Raw genomic sequence first — 21,556 nt, 5'->3', positions numbered from 1 at the left:
TACCAAATGAGACCCCACCACAGAATGCACGTTTAAAAATACAACTTCGAAAACCAGACATTTATTGTGAATTTAAAAAGAAAACCCAAACTGAGCTTCAGTTTTGTGATAAAAGTTCTTCACACAGTTGTTCATGTTGTGATTTTTTTATTTTATTTCTGAAATGAAACCATTGTACATTGTACAAACCATAACTACCGATGGAATAAATAAGTGAAAAATTATACTGCTGTACAACACACACACACACAAATCATAAGATGGAAAACGATTAGGTATTGAAGAAAACAAAAATCTTTACACCTTCTAACAGGCCCTTAGATAGAAAGAACATTCCAAAACATGACAATGTTTGATGTATGAAGAGAGCCACCCAAAACCAGTATTTTAGACTGCCTTGTTGATTTTTTTTTGTTGTTTTGTTAAGTGCCAGCACTTTTTGGAATGTTTAACAACTACTTTCCCAAGCATAAAAATTCCAAGGAATAGTTCTGCTATAAAATGTTTGGCTGAGTAAATCGCTTATTCAGAAGGCCTTCCCACGTGTTCCACAGACTCAGCTAATTCACTTGCTTCGAGTTTCTTTTTTGTCTTTTATTTTTTATTTCCTTCTTTTTCCTCTTTTTTTTTTTTTTTTTTACTTTTGTATTTATTTGTAACTGAAGCTCCAACATTCAGCATTGTAGCAAGGAAGCACTTCTTGATATTTGCACTATTTCTAAAACGTCAGCTGTATGAGAACTTTCAGTCAGCTTGAAGAAAATTACATCTCTCCTTCTGCTCCACGTCTCAATGCTTTCAATAAACCCTTTTACAGTGAGTTCATAAACCCAGTTTCTGGTAGAGATAGGTCCAAACCAAAAAGAAGCTGGATTTAAATCTGGCTTCAAACCCTAGGTTGATTTGAATTTGATGTTCTGGTTTGGTCCCATCTGTACTTTCTGGCATTAAAATGTGTTTAATCACATCCGTTGGCCCATAAATGTTATCAGGCACTTCAAAAAAAGACTAATAACAGTCTTAGACACTATTTTGGATTTCTTCATACCAGATAATGTCAAAGTCTCCTCCTTTAGAGACTGACAATAACGGGTCTAAGGAACCCAAATCTATCTGCTTGTTCAGTTGTCTGTTGTCACTAGAATCTCTGGTTTAAAAAAAGAAAGAACAGTTCTGAATGTATTCTGTATAAGCTGTAAATAAACCATTACTACTTCAGAAATAAAGCCTCTAGGAATAAATATGGTTATGATGCCTTGTCTTGTAAGCCACAGAACAACGAACAGTTCTGAGCAGAAGCCACAGGAGAGAAAAGGAAATTGATAATTAAACCTGTTGATGTCAATAATGCCAATAAATGCTTCTATCTAATGAAAAATTTTGAGGTATTTTTAGTGCTATTTATATATTTTATTTCTTCCTAAAGTACAGGAATTAGTTTCTAAATGAAAAGTCTATTTACTCCCTTGGAAACGTCTACAAAATTAAAGTTAAAAACTTGCTGCGATGCACCTGAAGACCGGGGTTAGTAAACATGACTAGTGTCAGAGGTGGCATCAGACTCGTCTTGTTTTAGCATTAAAAACAACAGGAAGTTAGCAAAGCAAAAATATTCTTACGTTTGAATCTTTCTAGATTTGCCCATTTAATATATCAATAGAACTTCTCACAAAATATCACTTAAATCTGAATGCAATATACATATAAATCAATCGTCATTGACCAGTTATCCACATTTTAGGCATACACACAATTCAAGAGAGAATTCTACCGTTTCATTGCATATATTGTGCAAATATAGGGGTTGTGGGTTTTTTTGGCTCCTCATTTCCTTATTTTCAGAATGGACTTCATGATCAGACCAGAAATCCCAAAAACTTATTAGGGAGCACACTGTTTTCATGAATGATTTGCAATCCAATTTTTATTCAGTTAAAATCCAAAAGGTTTTATTTCAACATAAAGGAAGAGTTCTGGAACTGAGTGTCAGACGTTATTTGGCGTTCAATCCTACAAACATCCTATGGAAGGTCAGTATTGGCTCCCCGCTCCACCCTCCTTCTATTCCCTCCCCCCCATTCCCGTATTGTTTCTCATAATAAAGTGGTAATTGCAAAAGCAACAGTAGTCTAAGTACAAGCCATTTTCACTATTGGAGAACCCAGAACTAAATAAGCTTAATGAAGAGCTAATCCTCAAAGTGTATCAACTGGAAGCAATGTTGGTTTTCCCCTCCCCATTTAAAAAAGTATTTACAGTTCTTAGCTTACAAACTATAAACCGTTTTCATAGCTGTGAGATCATATTTTAAACGACAAGTTCCATCTCCCACACAAAGTGAAGACAGACTCAGGGCCTGATGCAGTGACGCGTGTGTACATCCATCTGTATGTACATGCATGTGCATGCACTGAAGGAAGAAATAAGCGGTTCCCACCAACACCGGGTATTTCTAACTGGAAGCTCACCCTGGAAGCACAAAGCCCACTGTAAGACCAGGCCTCTGTGCCCTGATGCAGACGGTTTTGCACCTCTGCATGCCACCAACTGGAAGGGAGCTGCACATGCTTCGTGCCTGTCCATAGTGTTTCACATTAGCACGCTTCAGCATCATTGGAAAAGGAGAAACCTTTTCCAATGTTAGGAAGAACCTAACAGTGATGTAGGGACTATGGAGACAACAAGGCTTATTTACAAGACTTGCTGAAAGGAAAAAGGAACCCCCGAACACAGTATTAACCTGGAACATAGAAGTAAACATCTCATACAGAAACAGTACAGTGAAATCCAGTTCAGTGAAAACATGATATCAAAAAAGACCAATTGAAAATAAATTCACTGTGCATTAATCCCTTTGATCCTATTTATATACATAGTGGAAGTTTTCTGTAAAGCAAGTTGTACCCAGTACAGAGATCTGGACCTAATACTTAAGTATTTTAACTGCTGTGTTATAGTATATATTCAGATCTGGACTATAAATGGTAAACAGATCATGTTAACTTCTGATGAAGTTAAGTACTTAGAAGACCAAATTTACAGTTGCGAATGCCATGCATTCATAAAAGATCTCCACTATAGCTGCTAACATAAAATATCAAGCTCCTTTTTCTCCTTGGACTCCAAGAGTGAAAATGGCTTCCTGACCTGTATTAAAAATTGAAGCACCAGGGATTTAAAAATTAACAACAAAACAAAAACCCCAAACAGAAAAGGAAAAGAAAAGAGAAACAAGCCTCACTCTATGGCATTATACAAACATAGGCCACTTTGCAAAGGAGACAGTTGCAAAACAACTTCTTTAAAAGTTAGCACTGTTTTCAGAACACAAGGCACAAAACAAAAGCAGACGTCACGCCAGAACAATGAACTTCACATGAAAGCTAATACCTGACCTGTACCATCCTTAAATATCTTACATTGTTAAATAGAGAAATGAAAAACACACAAAAAAAATAATACAGCAGCAACATAATTGTAATTTTGACTTTAGAAACAGTGCGTAGACCCCTCCTGAGTTGTTTACTCCAACCATTTCAGAGACAGTAACTTAAAAGTTCTCAACGTTTGTTTCACAGGAAGAAAGTTTTCAGTGTCTGAGAAGTTAAACCTTTGTTAGGCTTTCTTGGATTTTTGCTTGGTAACTTGAAAAGTTAGGAGTTCTGTCCTCATCCAAGAGAAGATGCTTAAGTAAGGTTGTTCTAGAATTAAGCCCACTGATGTACCTTACATAAAAACTGACCAGAAAAATCTATAGTCTAAATCTCTTCAACATTTTGTTGGGAAGCCTCTACTTTCATCTTTTTAGAAGGTGGCACTCCTTCAGAGTCCTTAAGGAGGGGGAAAAGAAAAACAACCGTGTTATCATTGCACTGAATTTCAGGCACCACAAAGCAAACAAAAAGCAAGAACAAATCCCTGGTGTGGCATTTGTAAAGCACAAAGCATCCCTGGATGCGAGAAATGACATGACCAAGTGCATTCGCTTCCTGAAGCCACTCCTCTATTTACATCTTACCTCAAACATCTTTACACTTCTTGTCGTCTACAGACAAAGGGCAAAACTCTAGTTCCAGGCTAAAAACCACAGTGAGTATTCCAAGCAACAGCCTTGATGCATGGTTATACCCGGCCTTCCCTCAGCTCCACGCTCGAGCACAACCTGCACCAAGCGCACATGGGTTTTCTCCTGCTGCAGCCAAAACAATCTTTACAGGACAGAACACGCAAGGTTTGGAAGGTGTGAGGAGTGCACTGAAACAAACCACCCGTCCCCAAGGGAAACCAGTGGACTGAGCAGTGCTCTGCCTGAGGGTCTCAGTGTGAGCAGGATAAGCCCAGGGTAACTCCTTCCTCCCACCCACCGTTTTCCAGCAGAGCAGTGAGTGAACATCCAAACATCTTACCCACCAAAATTAACTTCCCTGACTGCTATATGCATTTAACTTTGTAGAAGGTATTTTACTTCTGACTGGCCCTCGGAAGGGCCTGTCCAATAGGTTAGGTCCAAGCCATTTATTACCATTAAGTTTTAATATTCCCTTACAAAAGTAACACAGCCTGGTTTAGGAAAGTGAAAAGTAAACCAGACCAATCCAGTCTTACTGTTCAAACCATGTGAAATGCAAGAAGCCAGTCCAGTGAGCCATAAAACCAGATACATGGCCATGGAACACCCCACGACTCCACTCCTCACCTTTGGAAATGAGTCTAAATACAGAACTGGCCTCCTTACATTTGCTGTTTAGTAAAAATATTCCTTTCCAAATTCCCAGTAACCGGGCTTTTGTGCTGAAAGTTACCTGAGAGTTTTTAGACGCCTCTGTAATTATATCATTTTCTCCAGAGGACTGGATTTCTGCTTTCTCTGAACTATTCATGGAATTTTCCACTGAAGACTGTGAATTCTGTTCATCAGAGGTATCTGAAATGACAAGAAATAATTTTCAGCAAATAAATTTAAGCATTCAGCAGGAGTTTTTAGGGTATCTTCTCAATTCTAACACTCCAAACCCATACATTTCCCCCACATGTAAAACATTAACGATGCTGGCAACACACAACTGCTGGGCTCAGTCCCTAGAGGGAGCTAAGCTCCCGCACACCCGCTAACAGAGAATCATGTCAATGCTATTCACAAACAAGTTTCAACATCAGCTTTTCAAAGGGGCTGCCCACTTGACAGCAACTTGCTTCAAACCAGAAGGGCAGCTACAAAAAGGGCTGAGTGGTGATAACGAACGGATCTAAAACTGCATTGCTAAGGAGAGAGAATTATTACCTGAATCGAAATTCAAACATGTATTTGCAATCCACTTTCTTCTTGATACTGCTTTTAAGATAAACTTTAGGAATGTAACCAGCTTAACCACTAAGGCTGTAGAGTTTTTAATTCAGGTGCATGCTTGTGGAGTCTTCCAGCTTGTTACAGCTCTTCCCTGCTTCCAATTTCCCTGCTTGTTTGTTGTTTGGTTGGGGTTTTAATTTGTTGTTTGCTTCTTTGGCCTTTGTTTGTTTGCAACTTTCTCTCTCAAAGCAAGACCTGAAGCACCCATTCACTTGAAGAAGACACCAGCACTTCAGATGTCTACAGATCCCAGGAAGTTCTGACACTGGATGTCCAGAAGCAGAGACAAACAAAACCACCACCCAAACCCAAACCCCTTTGACTGTAAGGGGTCAGTTTTGTTTCCTTCAGTACCCACACCAAGAACACTGTAAGGACTGAACCCATGCTTTCCTTCACCTCATTTAAAAATCCTTTTCAATACTCAGAAGTAGGCATGGAGTCACGTTTCATGAAGTCCCTAACCCAAAAAATATATCAATTCATTCTAGATGAAGAGAAATGCAAGATCAAATTTACTTGGACAACACTGGTTAATGAAGATGCATTAACCAGCAACCAATGGATATTTTTGTGGTGTACTGTATGAAAAGCATCATAAGCATTTCCTTGAGTTCCTCTGACTGAATTCAAGATAAAGAGCTGAGTAGTCTCAAAGATCACATACAGCAAACTCGGACAGAACCATCTTCCTTTCCATGTCTCACCAGAAAAGCATGTTCATACTGATGAAGAAACAAGACCCAAGGTTCAGAAGGAATTCCAGTTTCTGCTGTGCACATCTCAGCACACGTTGCAACTTGAGCTAAAGAGCACCCTGTGATGGGCCCATCTGCTTGTGACAAACACACACCTAGAGCAGCTTCCACAACAGACGGCTCAGAGCTGCCCTGTTCTCTTCCAGTTGCTACAGACAACTACCACTCACTCTGCTGCTGACCTTTGGGCAGGGGTATCCAGATTTTAAACTGCCAAGCCCTGAGCAATTCTGATGCTTGCAATGACTTGTGTACACAGCAAAATGATCTGAATGCACTTGTTTTCTTTAAGAAGCCCACATTAGGCATTTCTGACCCCTCAAAACTGTCTCGTAGCTTTAAGGGACCTCCCTAATTTCAGTGTAGTAACATGAGATAGATGTACAAGATCATAAGCCCTATTCAGTTGAACAATTACACAACCCTAAGGGTTTGATTAACACCTTGGTAGGTAAGTCATTATTTAGTATTTTTTTAAACACGCTGTATGACCAATAGAAAAAAGCCCACCTCAATAACAAGGGTTTTCTTCCATTACTTCTCCTTTTCATTCTACAGTAACTGGTGCTGGAACTAATCCAGACCTTGCTGCGATTTTCCCAGACCTAAATTTAGTCAGGAGAGTACGTGTGCCATGTAACAACTTCACACGGGCACGTTCAGGCAATATTAGACCTAGGAGAAAATCCTTTCTGTTTACGTGCCCAAATCTGCTCCGTGAGTTTTCATTTGCAGGATATGGTGTTTTGATTTATTGCAACTCCAGTTGTCAGATTTTAACCCCAATTAGCAATGACAACACTGAACACTCTTAACCCATCCCCTGCTACCACCGAGATAAAAGCTCTAAATTTAAATTGGTTACTGGCTCTACTGAGCTAAGAACTAAATCAGGAGGGCATCATTTAATTGCTTTGCTATGGGAAGAATTCTGCAACCAAATCATTAGAATGATGTTAAGGACATCTTTTATCTGTTATAATAGGATGAAGAAAGTTATCTTCCCGAGAATATAAATACGGAGCATGTTCCAATTACCCAAAATACCATTTGAAGAGTGAGGTTCAGAACAATCTCTTAACCCACATGTATTTTTAATTTGTGCACAACAGCAGAACAATCTTGTAATGCTTTTAGAAAATTAGGACATGATTCAGAGCTAACTTTTGAATAAATAATTAGCAGGGTTAAAAGCAATTACATTCGAGTTTACACAATTAAAAGAGTCATTTCAAAGTATCTCACCTCTATTTTACTGTCACACTACATAATGAACATTCACAGATCTACAGAAGTAATAGTTCCTCAGATTCGTGTGATTACAGGAGCAGCCATTTCAAAGATTATTGTATTTCCTCCTTCAAGACTGAGATTATGACAATGAACCAAGTATGTTGTTTGTTTCCTCTCTCAAAAGACCCTGATGTCAATCTCACCCTTCCATCTGTATAACAGCATCACCAGTAAACCAGAGAGATTAAAACCTATTTTGACATCACTGAGAATTCAGAAACTATCTTTCAAATTGTTATTATTCAGTTTTTAAAATGGATAAGCAAGTAAATGATACACTAAAGGACAACGGTTGTTGTTTGGCTTGGAAGGTGGTCTTTTCAGCTTACCTTCTGAACCAGGCTGCTCCTTTGCTTCTGCCTGAGTTTCATCAGACTTGACTTCAGTGCCGTCTGCTTGTGTTGCCAAGTTCTGTTCTGGTGCTGGACTTGAATTACTACTGTTTTCTTGTTTTATTGGAGAAGCATCAGCTATTGAACTCTGATTGCTGTTGTCATCTGTTAACAAATGAGTTAAAACCAAGAATGTCTCATTTGACAAGATAAAAAGCACCCCTGAATTCTTCCATATTTATTCCCTGATAACATAGGATTACAGTCTTAGCTTGTTGGGGATGCAGTCCAAGCATTTAGACTAACACTATATCTAACTTTTTCCCACATTACCACTATCTTTGCTCTTTCATCTTATGCTGCAAGACAGGAGTTTTCTAGCAGTTATCAAAAATCAGAGAACTTCAAAGTGCTCTTGCTACTTTTATACATTAAAAACGAGAGTGTTTTACTCAGATCTTGTCCAAAAGAACCCAAAACTTCACAGTATGAGTAAAACAGATCACGAGACGCAACAGTCTCATTTTATAGCTCATATAACACAGGGCTAGTAAAGCCTTCATGCTGCAGCTTACAAACACTCATTACTACAAGGTTCAGATGAGCAGTTTTCCAGTTGTCCCTTGAAGGTAAAAAACCAAACCCAACAGCTACAAACCCAACAAAACCTCATCAAAGTCAAAATGTAACATCCAGTCCCAATATCAATAGTTTCCACGTGGTAATTGTCCAAAATCTTGGATCACAGTAACTTTATGCAGCACAGACTGCCTGTGTAGTTAACAGGAAATACTCTGCCTGCATCCTCTTCCTGAGAAAGGCAGTGACAGTGGTTTACAGCTCTCGGCTAATATTTCATGGATAGCAGTGGGGTGCAACTACCTGTAATCTTTAAGACAGATTAACAACCACGGATAACCAAAGAGGGAATTTCCTGCTCCCCAAAGAAAACTAACCCAGCAAAACATTGTTAGTTAAATCACCAGCATGCAAGTTAATCCCATTCCCTCTGCATCTGGACAATCATTACATCCAAAGGACTCCAGGAACGCGTAGCTCGTGATGAGACCATCCCTTTTCAGAGCAGCATGAAGTCAGATCAGTGTCAGTTTATAATGAAATTGTACAGCATGGCTTAAACCCACAAATGATAAACTATAGAAAAGCAAGCAGTATATTCACATCATGGATGGGAGAGACAAGACATCAGAAAATGAAATGATCTGACTAAGGCAAAAGCTATGAAGTTTGAGACATGAAAAATTAACCAGATCTGTGAACATCCTGCTCAATCCTTTAGCTGCAAGAGCACACTTGCTGTGAACACTGCAAAAACCAACCAGGGGGCAATAGAAATGCAAATAAAAGTGAAATGAAAAATTTACAACCCACTAAAAAGTGAACCCTTCTCATCAGCTCAAATATGGCATTCTCAGCCAGAACTGTTGTCCAAACACCTAGAAGGTAAAAACTGAAACACAGCTAAGCTGGGCAAGCTCCCCTGTCCTAAACACCAGGTAAACACTCAGTTCACACTTTAAAAAGCTGACCTAATAGTGCCTGACTATCAAGCAAAAAGCCCAGTGCTTTCTTAACCCAGCGATCTCCTCAACCTGAAGCAGGAAGAATACAGCTCAGAACCAGACTTCACTTTCTTGGCTCTTGCAGAATTCTTTTGACCTGAATCACCTACATAACCTGCACAAATTATAGTAAGTGTCACTGAGGCTTTGGGGGTGTTTTGGGTCTTCAAGCAGCAAACCCAAGAGTTACTACTTCGCACAAGCATAGTATTTTGAATGGTAGATACTCTGGGTTTAGCTCCACTAACAATTTTTTTTCCCCACACACAGCCCAAATAAAAATAGTGTTTAAACAACTGTGAGTATATCCACAGAAGAGAGTTCCAAGGTACCAAATGAGTATCTGATGCTGTTTTCACTGACTCAACCATGCCATCCACACATCTGAGCAACAGAGAATCTGACACTGTTGGCTTATACTGTCATAGCTGTGTAATAGGGGCTGCCCTTCTCCCACTCACCATGCATGTCCATCATCCCTGGGGAGGAGCTGTTCTCTGGAGTGGTCACTTCAGAGCCACATTTTTCATCTTTGCCTTTTTTCTTGTTCTTATTTTTCTGAAAAACAAAGGGCATCACAACCAAATTAGACTACTACCATGCAGAGAAATCCATGTTGCAATAGAACACCCTTTCCACTCATTACTTCTGTATCTCACAATTCCAAGTGAGAAATAAAGCCAGCATAATAACTGACATTATCAATAATGTATTAGTCTCAGTAACTGCAGGGCTGGTTTTCTAATTCATGACACAAAACACTAAAATAAACAGGTTTTTATATATAAATTATAGTCACAGTTAGCACTTAAATGTGATCTTTAAGGTCTTTTCCAACCTAAATGATTCTAAGTCTTTCCTCTTCAAACAACTGCACAATTTTTGTTAAAAGTACAAAAGTTACCAGTAATACCCCTCATTCTACAAACAGAGGATCTGAGGTATGATGATTAAATGGCCTGCTCCAACTGAGCTGGAGAACCTGGCAAGTGCTGGCTGATAACTTTGTACTCAGGCAAAAGAGCTCCAAAAGCAAGGCTAAGAGAACCTCTGCTACACCAGAAAGAAAGAACACTCCTGATGAGAGGCAGTGCTAAGACTTGTGTCCTGAGCTTGTAGCTCTGCTCACTGTATGGCTTATGCATAACAACACGCCACTACAAAACTCAATACACTCTCCTTTTCGTATCAGAAAGCTTGCAGAATACACCTAGACAGTATGCACAACAGAAATGATAACAGATGTAGAATTCTAATGCTACAGAGACAGCTTTTTACCTGTATCTCAATGACCAACACTTCGGAGACCTCCTCCTTCTCTACAACGAATGCTGTTTCTTCATTAAAACTAACAGATGGGTTAGACTGGCCTCAAACAAAGCGCGTAAGCGAGACAGTCCTATGTGAACAGTAGGTCACAACATACTCATGACTCAACAACAGTATGGACTGCAAGCACTAAAACAAAGGAGGAGACAGTGGCATCCATCACGTGGGAAATCTGCCTCTGCTGAGGGATGCAGCATTTCCAATGAAGAGGTGATGTAATCAGTCTCACAGCAGAAGGAGCCAGCTGCACCGACTGCTTCTGCAGGACCCTGCCCGCCTGCTGAGAGCACAGCTCAAAGCCTGACTCCAGGAAGAACGCCCGGCAACCCATCCGTTCGGAAAAGACAGTGTCCTCCAAGGAGGGAACTAAACCACAGTCAAATACTGCCTAAGACTGCAGAAGAAATTCAACAAGTGATATCTGGACGGGCTTTTCCCTCTATTTTAAACACATTATTAGGCTCATTTTTAAATTGTCTTTTTACTTCAGAGAAGCCAGATTTTATTCCCTAATACGTGAAACAGACGTGAAAGAACATGCACTTCCTCAGCTTTGCAAAATGAAAGTTCAGAAGGGACACAACCTCTCTGAGGTTTAGTGGTTTTGTTTCTTTGTTTCCCAAGGTGAAAAGGACACTCTTGCCACAAGAGAAATACTGAAAATGACTGTGAGCAATTTAAGATGGAAAGTTTTCTTAGAAAGGGTTAGGCATCAAAGTGTGAGGCTCTACAACAGCCTTGCTAAACTAGGAGGAGGAAAGAGCCTAGCTAATTCTAGTTCAAAGTGCCTTCAAAACAACATGTAGAAGGGGGCAAATAATGTAATCTGTGTTCCCTAAACACAAAGCCAACTTCCATTTGAAACATGAAGTATAAAAAGATCCCATTTTCCTATTCTAGTAAAAAGCAAGTAGTGTCTGCTCCTCACAGGTGGATGAAATCAGATATAAAAGGATGTCCATAGCAAAATTAAACCACCAAGATGACTCCTACCTGGTATTTACTTTTCAAAATAGATGCACTTGTTTTAACTGTGAGAACTTCCAGAGCGAAAAGTCAGAAGCCTTACAGCATCAAGCCTGCTACAACTGCAGCTGCCCAATGGCCTCTGCTTGTACTGAACAGAACGTGGCTGCAGGACGCTAAAGTAGCTGGTCTTGAATAAGTGTCCCAATTTCAGCAAATCTGGAGCCTAAACCTAAAGACGATGGCTCAAAACATACAATTAACCTCTGCATAGAGAGACCGTGACATAAACCCATTCTTCTTAACAGAGAATCTGACTTCAGGTACCAGTCACCTTGAAAATTCATCCAGAAACTCACTAGAACCCTTATTTTAAAGTTCCATAGTACCCATCATGCACATACCTTACCTGTGGGAAAACAATTATCAGAAGCTGTGAGCCTAAGTATCCTAAACCTCTCTCTCACATACATAGCACAGCTTTTTCCCCCTATGTATTACAAATAATAAAATCAAGACCAAACATTTGACAACGAGAAAGAACAAGCAAGTTTCTTTCAGAAACCAGGAAGGGTTTCCCAGTTCATAAGGGATTACTCCACAGAGATGCTGCTCGAGCACTGGAAGAATACAAGAGGCTCTACCGCAACTCTGACAGTCACTGAAATCTCTGGTACAACCAAAGGTATAGAAACAAACTCTGTTTAAACAGTGCTAATCAAAAGTAGGTCTTGAATTTCTGCTTTGACTACAACAAGATTGCTGTCTTGGCTGGAAAAATCATATTTTTTCACATTTAACATACTAGTTTTCTTCTGGATAGGTCTTATCTCTTATGTCAAATAAAGTAAAAGCACAGGACAGCCGAAGGAACAAGTACCAAACTTAGGATGTATTTTTTATTGTATCATTAATTTCCTGTGGTACCATGGGTTAGTTTTCACTCTATAACGATATTTCAATTTATAAAATTAGAGCAACATTCATTTGGAAAAATATAATTGTAAGCCCTATCAACTTTGACTTTTACACTTATTTTTATGCTACATGATTGTAGCATGGCTCATGAAAAGTGAACACTAAGAACATAAACAGGATGCATAGACAAAATGTCCAGAGAAAACATATGTTACAAATAGGATCATGTCTGCTGTATTGCTTGGGCTGGACATCTTAATAACAAAGTGCTCTCAGTCCCACTGGATTTTTCCTACCTTTACTTTAGTGCTTTGCACCTACTTTTGAACAAAACAGCAGTGATGCACAGATGAACATCCTCTGCACAGTTCCAAACCAGCTACTTGCCTTTAAAGCATCACACAGAAAGAAAAGTAATCTCTGTCTCAGCCTCCCCTCCCTGCCTCCCAGTTATTATGTTAGAGAAAGGTTTCAAAAATCAGTTCCAAGCTGCCTGTTTAACAGTTATCTGAGACCTGATCCAAGCTGACTGCAGGCAGACTGCCACCCACTGTGCCATCATCTGCAGAGAGCAGCGTTTCCCTACAGCTCTTCTATTCAAACACTTGCAAGACCCACACCAGACTTAGCTTTAAGGCTCAAAGAACAGCGAGCCTATTTCTTTTGACTGTCCCTAAACATGAGTGTCTGCATCCTGAAAAAAGCAAGACATCTGCAGGATACTTACATCATCGACTTTAGGCTCTGTTACTGGTACCCATTTGTAAATCCTTAGGGATGTGTCGCCAACTGTCACCCACTTCTTCTCCCTATAAAATTACAATGCAGGAGAAGTTAAACTTTGGATTCAGAAGAAAGTGATCTACTACTGCAAGTTGTCAAGGATTTAAGCAGGCTATTAAGGAGGATGATCTCTATTACATCGTCTTTAGGGCTGCATTGTGCAAATTGTTCTTTGCATTTCACAAACTTGTTAGAGCACTGCTAACCTCCAGATTTCTCAGGGCTGTTACTTGACTTCAAGTGAGTAACTGCAGTAGCAGTAATAAGAGATGGATTAAAGATACAGTTAAGAAGAACAGCTGCTAAAAATGCAGATTTAATGCCTAGAGTTTTCACTGAAGTTTCTAGAGAGCAGAAGAGGTTTTAGACAGACCAGTGTGTGTTTTGATTGTCATGAAACTGTTCAATGGTATTAGAAATCTAAATGCATTTTGACCATCTGAGGTTTATTTCTGGGTAGAAATTTGCTGCTAGCAATTTAACATTCACTCAACACTCCTGTCAGACAGCTCTGAAATTCCAGCCTTGGAACCAACAGCATTATTGGTAGCAATATGTGCCGTGATGCAGAATTCAGACTCTGGAGAGCCCAGCTCTCTTGGAAAGGCTGAGGCTATCAGAGAGGGAAAAGCATAACCCATGGCACTCTCTGCTAAGCCCTGCCAGCCAGCCATGAAGTCATGACACTGACAGATTGTGGAGGAAATCTGGCTGGAGGGTGTCACTGCGTTAGGGGGGGGCACACGGTCACAGCGTGCAGAGATGGAAAGGATGCTGAACACTTAGTTCAGGGATGAATTCCTTGAGCTTTTTACATCAGGCTATCAAAACAAAGTCCACAATGCCAGAGAAATTTCATCATGTTTCTGTGATCTGTTTTCAGGTCACAGATTACCACTGCTGGTTCCTGGGTTTCTAATAGAGCTCTGCAAATGGATCAATTAAAAGTTAACAACAAAGACCAATTCCATTAAATATTCAGGAACATCTGAAATTGATTTGGCATGAGATCTCAAATGTTCTTTTTTAAAAACACATTTAAGGAATAGATTTGGAATTCAGTTACAGACTTAAAAAAAGAAGAAAAAATGGTCTCTGCACGATGGGAGAAGCTGGATGTGACTCCAAATATATATGTGTATATATATATGTGATAGCTCCAGTTTTAGAAAGGGCTTCCAGAATAAAAAGTAGCCACATTGGACAAATGCCATAAACATCCTCCTCACTATTTGTTTTAGCTACTAAAGCAAATCTTACTTGTTTTCCCTTTAGAGGAGACACTTTCCTGTTTTAAAACAAAATATGTTATATATAACAATTTGATAAGCTTTGGATCTGTCCACAAGGATGTTTTAATTAAAGTACAAAATTAATGCAGATTCATTTCTTTCCCACTGATCTTCCTGGAGCAGAGCTTTTCCTCAGTGTGTTTAGATACATCCATTTGGATACACTAACTGGCTGAAGCATGACAAAACCCAATTTTATACTAATTTGGAGCTCTCCCGCTAGATGTGTTGTTACAAATGACAGTGGAGATGAGTGCATGTCAGTAATGGGAGCACACTTAATTGTGAAGAGATGATCATGATATATTTATATATATTTTTAAGGATACAAGACAAACTAAACTCATTTCTACTTAGGAAAACCTTTGAAATTATGGAAATAAAACCAGCTGGGGTTTTGTTCTGGTTGTGGGGAGAGGTGAATAAATGCTTTTAAAGAATATCAAGATTTTAGTCTTTTCCTACAGCAAAATATTACTCAGAGATGCTGCACTGGAAAACCAAAAGTTCAAGATACCTGTTAGCATCTCAAAGCAGCCTCACACAGCATCTTCACTGGACAGACTGTAGAACACAGGAGGAAACCTATATTAGTAACTTTTTCCTTCTAGTATTAAAGTTAGCCCTGACATTTTAATTCTTTTGAGCTTCTGAAGTACCACTTTAAGTTTTGATAATCCTCAGCTATAGGGACTTTTTTACGGAATTCAATACACAGTAATTCAGACAACACTGGGAATAAGGATATCTTGTGATGGAAGTACACCAACATCCGAGTCCTCCAAACACTTATGGCTAAAAGGAAAACCCATTATCACACTGCTATTATTCATATATTTTACATGTGTCAGCATTTACAGTATTGAAGGTTTAAGACCATAAAAGTATTAGTAAGAAAAAAGAAGACACCCTCCCCTAAAACTTAATCAAATCATTGGCAGCACAAACACAAATTTGTTAACAAAGATGTATAATGACTTTCAGACACTGAAGATCGACAGGGTAAAATACCTTCAGGATTTAAGGCCTTTGGTGCAAATAAAGCTTTGATTATTATCTGTCATTTTGACTGCCTTTCCATTTCAAAACAACCCCAAACCCCCAAAACCACTTCTACTCTGAACACTCATTTTTATCCTATGTGCACAGGCACCACCCCAACCTGCTGATCAGGGGCTTTCCTTTTCATTAGTCAGAGCTTTACTGCTGCTGCCCATAACAGGAGTTTGCTGCACGCTGCACAAACTACAAAATATTCTCACTGCCCAAATGCTGCATCAGGAATGAGGAATTAATCAACTCTTGTGAAACCTTGAGGAGTTTCTCCACCTGGTTTCCTGTCTATAAAATGGACCTGCTGTTGAACCCATTCATCCCAAGCCCCTGACCAGAATTCCATCTTTGTAACTCCATTACATCTTTGTTAAGCAGTCACTAGGCAATACTTTTTATTGCACTGTCCCCTGTCGTATAGGTTGATTGGAAAAGGTGGCTAATGGAACCCCATCAGCCTGAGTGTTCATATGGCCAACAGTGTGGCAATTATCAACTTTACCTGGCCACATCTAGCTGACAAACTCCATAGCTTTAAAAAAAAAAAAACACTTTTTTTTCTTGTTTCAAAACCTCTCCTGTTCCTCCATGAATGACTCAGGAGTTACAACACTGGAAAATGGCAACACTTAACATATATAAAATAGTATTTTTTTTCTTTCAATCTTCCACACTGCAAAGGATCTTAACTATTTTAGTTACAGTAAATTCAGAAACCAATCAATGCAACAAACCCTTACATTGATCTGAAATTGTGTTAAAGCATTTTTAAATTCTGAACCATATCTACACAGCATTTAAAGGACAGCCAAGGATACATAGAGTAAGCATTAGTACCAACACTTCTTCAGTGCTTATGCCTGAGGCATACTAATATCCTAGAACTTACATAAATATATTCCCAATCCCCAATTCTAAATAGCCCAAGACTCTTAAATGTATTTATGTTTATTAACACTAAAGCTCCAAAGATTAATATCAAATTCCATGTATGAAAGTAATATACCGGTGAGCAAACACAACAGTGTATATTACACTTCATCATGAAGTGTCAAGGTAGCTTCTGCAGCAGCAATGAGTACTTAGAAACATTTGATGGCACAGAAACAGAAAGCCTTTACTGCCAATATATTACCATCCAAGAAAAGGCTTTCACAGCGGTTTGGCCTTTTACCATGACTATCCTTTATCACAGTGATCTGGATTTACACAAGGATTTGCTCCCACATACCCCATCTTCTGTTGATGATCACGAAGTGACGTCATAATGCTGAATTTATCACATCACACTCACTTGCATTGCAACAGAGTTTGGTGAAAATCACAGAATTATGACCTCCCTGTGGGATCAAGCAAAGGAGAAAGGGGAATGGAAAAGAAAATGCCATTATTAGACACAAAAAGTGCTGTCAGATGCACAAAAAAAAAGATTTTTCTTTGAAATATAGGCTTCCTCTTCACAGCACGCCTATTGCCAGGTACGAGTTTGTCTGGTGACTAATACACATGGTGTTTCTCAACCATAATGCAAATACAAGAAAATACCATGTAGCACGAATGAACAAAGGCTAATGGTTAAGGAACCTTCTCTCCGAGTTTAAATACGGTGCCTTATGAGAACCCACTTCACTTACACAGGCCAGTGAGTTTTTAAGCAAGTTCTGCTAGGTGCCACATTGCAACAAGCACCTTTTCTTACAGTAGAGAGAAACATGGCTTCTGCATGACAAAACTCTAACACACACCCAACTTCCACTGAAGTCAGAGAGCACATCCTGGCTCAAAAAGAAATAATGAGCCAGAAAGAAAAGGTATCACAGTTCAAGGACGATAACAGCTTTTTGGGGCCACTACAGCACCTCAGTTCCTGCACATACACTTATTTTTACTTCAGCTGCCACTGCTTGAACTACAATCTTAGCAGGAGGGCAAACACAGCCAGTGCAGCAAGACTACACCAGGGGGGCAACCTGGTAGCAGCGAACAGTCTTTTCCCAAAGACATCATATTAAAAAGCTCCACGTCATAACTACTTCCCAGAGTGAAAGCCTATTTTAAGAATGAAGCACGAGCAGCAAAACCTGCAGAAGCTCAACCTCGGAGCATTACATACCACACACAAATATTTTAGCAAGTCTGAATGGAGACAGTGAACAGAAAAGCTACAGCAGCACTGTCTAGAAATCCTCCTCTAACTAGCCACAGCCAGCGATCCCCACCCATGCTACCGGGTAACACTGCCCATGGTGACTTTGCCCCTTACCTGCCACACAACAGGCCTTGTTTTAAGCTACATCCCAAGTCATGTCCGGCTCTTCAGCTGACTCCCTGCCACAGTAAATGCCTGGCACTTTCTGTAAGTCCTTTCACCAGCTGTCCACGTTCACCTCTGCTTCACCAGGTGCTGTCACTATCCCTAGGTCAGGTCAGAGGAAGGTCAAAGGATTTCTGCATGGATACTGCAATTCAAAGGCAAGGCCACACAATGGGTCCTGGTACATTCTCTAAACCAGCCCATTTAGAATCTACACATACCCATCAATCTTTGACAACAAAAACCAATCCCATACCTTTCACAATTCAATGAGGTAAATTTATCTTAAACAACTTCTTTAAATAGACTGTGAGAAAAATTCTAAGTCCTGTTTAAAACCAAGGAGAACTACCCTCTTAGCCATGGCCTTTCATCATTTCTGCCACACAAATACAACGCAACCATGTCTTCTGTGAGACACGTGCTACATGTTTTCTCAACTAGACATTCATTCATGAGACCGGTTTAAACAAAGAGATATGGTTACATTAATCTCAAGATAAAAACCTTAACAACTCCACTGTTTACTACTAAGTTCCAGTAATACCAGAAGTGCTGGGAGCTCTACAAACACACACAGAGATAGGGCACCTGCATCAAAGGGCTCACTGTCTAAGAATGAATGCTAATTTTCTAAGGAACAAAGCCCGCACTGATGGAAACTGCTTTCCAATAGGCACGTTCGTGGACGTGGCAGCAGAGGCATTCAGTAATATTGCACAGCAAAGCTGCTGAACACCTTCTTCACAGATCAATAAAGCTTTGGGCAGCGGATCCACTGCCTGCTCGGGAGAGTTGACAGCACAACCTGCCTCTCTACTCACCCTCACGGTGCGAACATGCAAGTCTCCAACAACTCTGCTCTAGGAGATGCTGGATAGAAGGTATTTTAATCTTCAGCGGCTGCATTTCCACAGCAGAGCTGTGGATGGCAACAAATTGCTCCTATTATGCAAATACAACTGCACACTTGGAAATTGCCTATGTGGCTCTTCTGAAGATGCAGGAATTGCTAGTGTGTGAAGTTCAACCGAATAACCCAAGTCTTCCCAAAACATTCAAACCACAGAACACAGAATCTCTCTTGCTAATTCCCTGACGTACTTGACTCTGTGTGTGGGGGGAAATCACAAATTTCACCTTCAAATTAGGATTCCTTTATGCAAATGGTTTATGTTAACACTTGTGACATACACAGACAAAAAGCCACAGGAATACTTCTGACAATAATCGAAAGAAACATTGCAGGGCTCTATAGGAACCCTTTAAAGCAAGTTGTCTCTCTTGAGGGTAAAAACATACAAAACTATTTATACCATGAGATTTCTGTTTTACAGAGGAAGCCATAGCAACTGACACGATGGCAGAGAGCCCTTGCCAAGAGAGAAGAAATAAATCAGACACTTTGTTGAATGGCCAAGCTTCTACTCCTCTCTGAAACCCACAAGCTAGGTTTCAAAGGAAGCACGCTGCACTCATGAATGAAATACCTACAGACAAAACAGTCCCACACATCCAACAATGCTCCTGCTTGAACAAAAGTCCTGTCACATCACTACACATTGTTCTGACCCTTCAAAGCTGCCGCCAGTCAGCAAACAGCGCTTCAAAACACCACCCGAGTAGAAGAGAGTTCCTGAAACCAACCCAACCGCGGTGCTGGGGCTGCTCCGCTCCCCACACAAAGGCTGGATTCTCTGAAAGCCCCATCCCGTGCCCTGCGTTATTGGACACACGTCCCGAGTCTTTGTCCAGCTCGAACCAACGGGCCCATTCATGCGCTTAAGGCCGTTTAAAACACAACCACCCCATTTCACCCCGATAACAAACACGTTCCAGTCTACGTTTCACTCTTCTTTTACTGAAAGCAAAGCGTTATCGGTGAACTGCAATAAAAGCATCCCCTTGTTTTACCAGTTATGAAGATTAATATTAACCCAAAGGATTTCCCCCTGGATTTCAAATGTTTAAAGAAAGTATTTCAAGATACATGCACAAAGACTACGGAACAGTCAGTCAACTTGCTGGAAGAAAGAGATCTGCTCTCGAATCACACTGGCACTGCTCTTTATCCCATCCAAAACCCCTGGCTCGCCCGTGGGGAACATCGCAGGGTCTGTTTTACTGCATTGTTCAAACACCTCATGTCGATCTTAATAACAAAAGCAGATTAAAAATAAAAAACAAAAGCGGGAAAATGCCAAAACACGTTTAAGGCCTAACAAAAGAGAACTGCTTCGCACGGGGTACAACCTTTAATTATAGCATTTAAAACAAATTCCAGCGGCAACTACCCGCTCGCTCGGGATTTACAGCCACCGGAGCGTTTTGTGGGACACGATCCCGCTCGGGTTTGCTGCGCTTACGTGCAAAGCTCGGGAACTTGGAAGGTGAAATAAATAAATAAATAGGGAATAATGCAGAAATAAACTCTCGGGAGCTTTACGGGAGGATTTTTAACGTGGGTTTGCGGGGGTTTTGATACTTCTTTGAGCACTATTTCCACACAGACCCTGCGCCGGAGCTCCCCAGGCCCCGCTCCTCGGCGCCCTTTGTAGGGGACGGCGGCGGGAGGAGCCCGGCCCGGTCCGACCCGCCGCCCGCCCCGTCACCGCCCGGCCCGGCCCGGGAGCGGCAGAGCGGGGGGCCGGGGTCGGCGGGGAGCAGCGGGGGTCGGCGGGGAGGGGGCTCGGCCGCACAATGGAGCCGCCTCTCGCCCTCACACGCCGCCGCCGCCGCCTTCATGTGACTCGCCGGAGCGAAATGGCTTCTGGGTGCCGCCGGCTCCCCGCCCCCCGCGGCCGCCCGGCGAGCTCCGGCCCCGTGAGGGGACAGCGCGGGGGCGCGGGGAAGGGGTGCGGGAGGGCGGGCGCGGGGTCCCGGCGCGGCGCGGCGCGGCCCGCTCACCATTTGCGCACTTTCTCGATGGCCGCCATCACCCGTTTGATATCATCCTTCGCCCGGCTCCGGGTCTCGGCCCGCACCGACCGACCCGACATGGTGCTGAGGGGACGGCGGCGGCCTCAGCGGGGAATCCGGCGCTCAACTCGCGGCGTCCGTCGGTCCGTCCGCCCGCCCGCACAATGCTCGCTCCCTTCGGCTCCGCTCGGCGCGGCTCGGCTCGGCTCCGCCCGCCCGCCGGGGGCCCGCGCACTGCGCACGCGCCCCGCGCCGCCGCCGCCGGCAGCCCGCGCGCGCGGGGCCTAGCGGGGGAGGGGACGGGAACGGGAACGGGAACGGGGACGGGAACGGGAAAGGGAACGGGAACAGGGACGGGAACGGGAACGGGAACAGGGACGGGAACAGGGACGGGAAAGGGAACGGGAACGGGAACAGGGACGGGAAAGGGAACGGGAACGGGAACAGGGACAGGAACAGGGACGGGGACGGGAACAGGGACGGGAACGGGAACAGGGACGGGAATGGGAAAGGGGACGGGAACAGGAAAGGGAACGGGAACAGGGACAGGAACGGGGACGGGGACGGGAACGGGAACAGGGACGGGAACGGGAAAGGGAACGGGAACAGGGACGGGAACGGGAACAGGGACGGGGACGGGAACGGGAAAGGGAACGGGAGCGGGAACAG

The 21,556-nt window shown here is 41.8% G+C and overlaps 1 protein-coding gene across 5 annotated transcripts; it reads right to left on the bottom strand.

Annotated features, from left to right (window-relative positions):
• Positions 1–397: 397 nt before the first annotated feature.
• On the bottom strand, positions 398–21,128 carry BCL7A (BAF chromatin remodeling complex subunit BCL7A). Of its 5 annotated transcripts, XM_062613895.1 has the most exons (7): positions 20,876–21,108; positions 16,886–16,994; positions 13,254–13,335; positions 9,775–9,871; positions 7,728–7,895; positions 4,803–4,924; positions 398–3,830 (listed from the first exon to the last, which is right to left on the bottom strand). In XM_062613895.1, exons 2-7 carry the CDS (start codon positions 16,918–16,920, stop codon positions 3,759–3,761), a joined length of 576 nt encoding a protein of 191 aa, XP_062469879.1. In that variant the 5' UTR covers positions 16,921–16,994; positions 20,876–21,108; the 3' UTR covers positions 398–3,758. The 5 variants fall into 5 exon arrangements, with proteins under 5 accessions (XP_062469879.1, XP_062469859.1, XP_062469850.1 ...); XM_062613875.1 differs by lacking the exon at positions 16,886–16,994 and having other exon boundaries at positions 20,876–21,123; XM_062613866.1 differs by having other exon boundaries at positions 398–4,924; positions 20,876–21,114.
• Positions 21,129–21,556: the final 428 nt, after the last annotated feature.

This window comes from Pezoporus occidentalis, unplaced genomic scaffold (genome assembly GCF_034315485.1).
Source record: "Pezoporus occidentalis ecotype Australia unplaced genomic scaffold, CSIRO_AGI_Poc_V1 ctg102, whole genome shotgun sequence".
In the NCBI taxonomy this organism is placed as follows: Eukaryota; Metazoa; Chordata; class Aves; order Psittaciformes; family Psittacidae; genus Pezoporus; species Pezoporus occidentalis.
The sequence above is the reverse complement of the archived record's forward strand: the minus strand, read 5'-3'. Positions and strand labels throughout refer to the sequence as shown.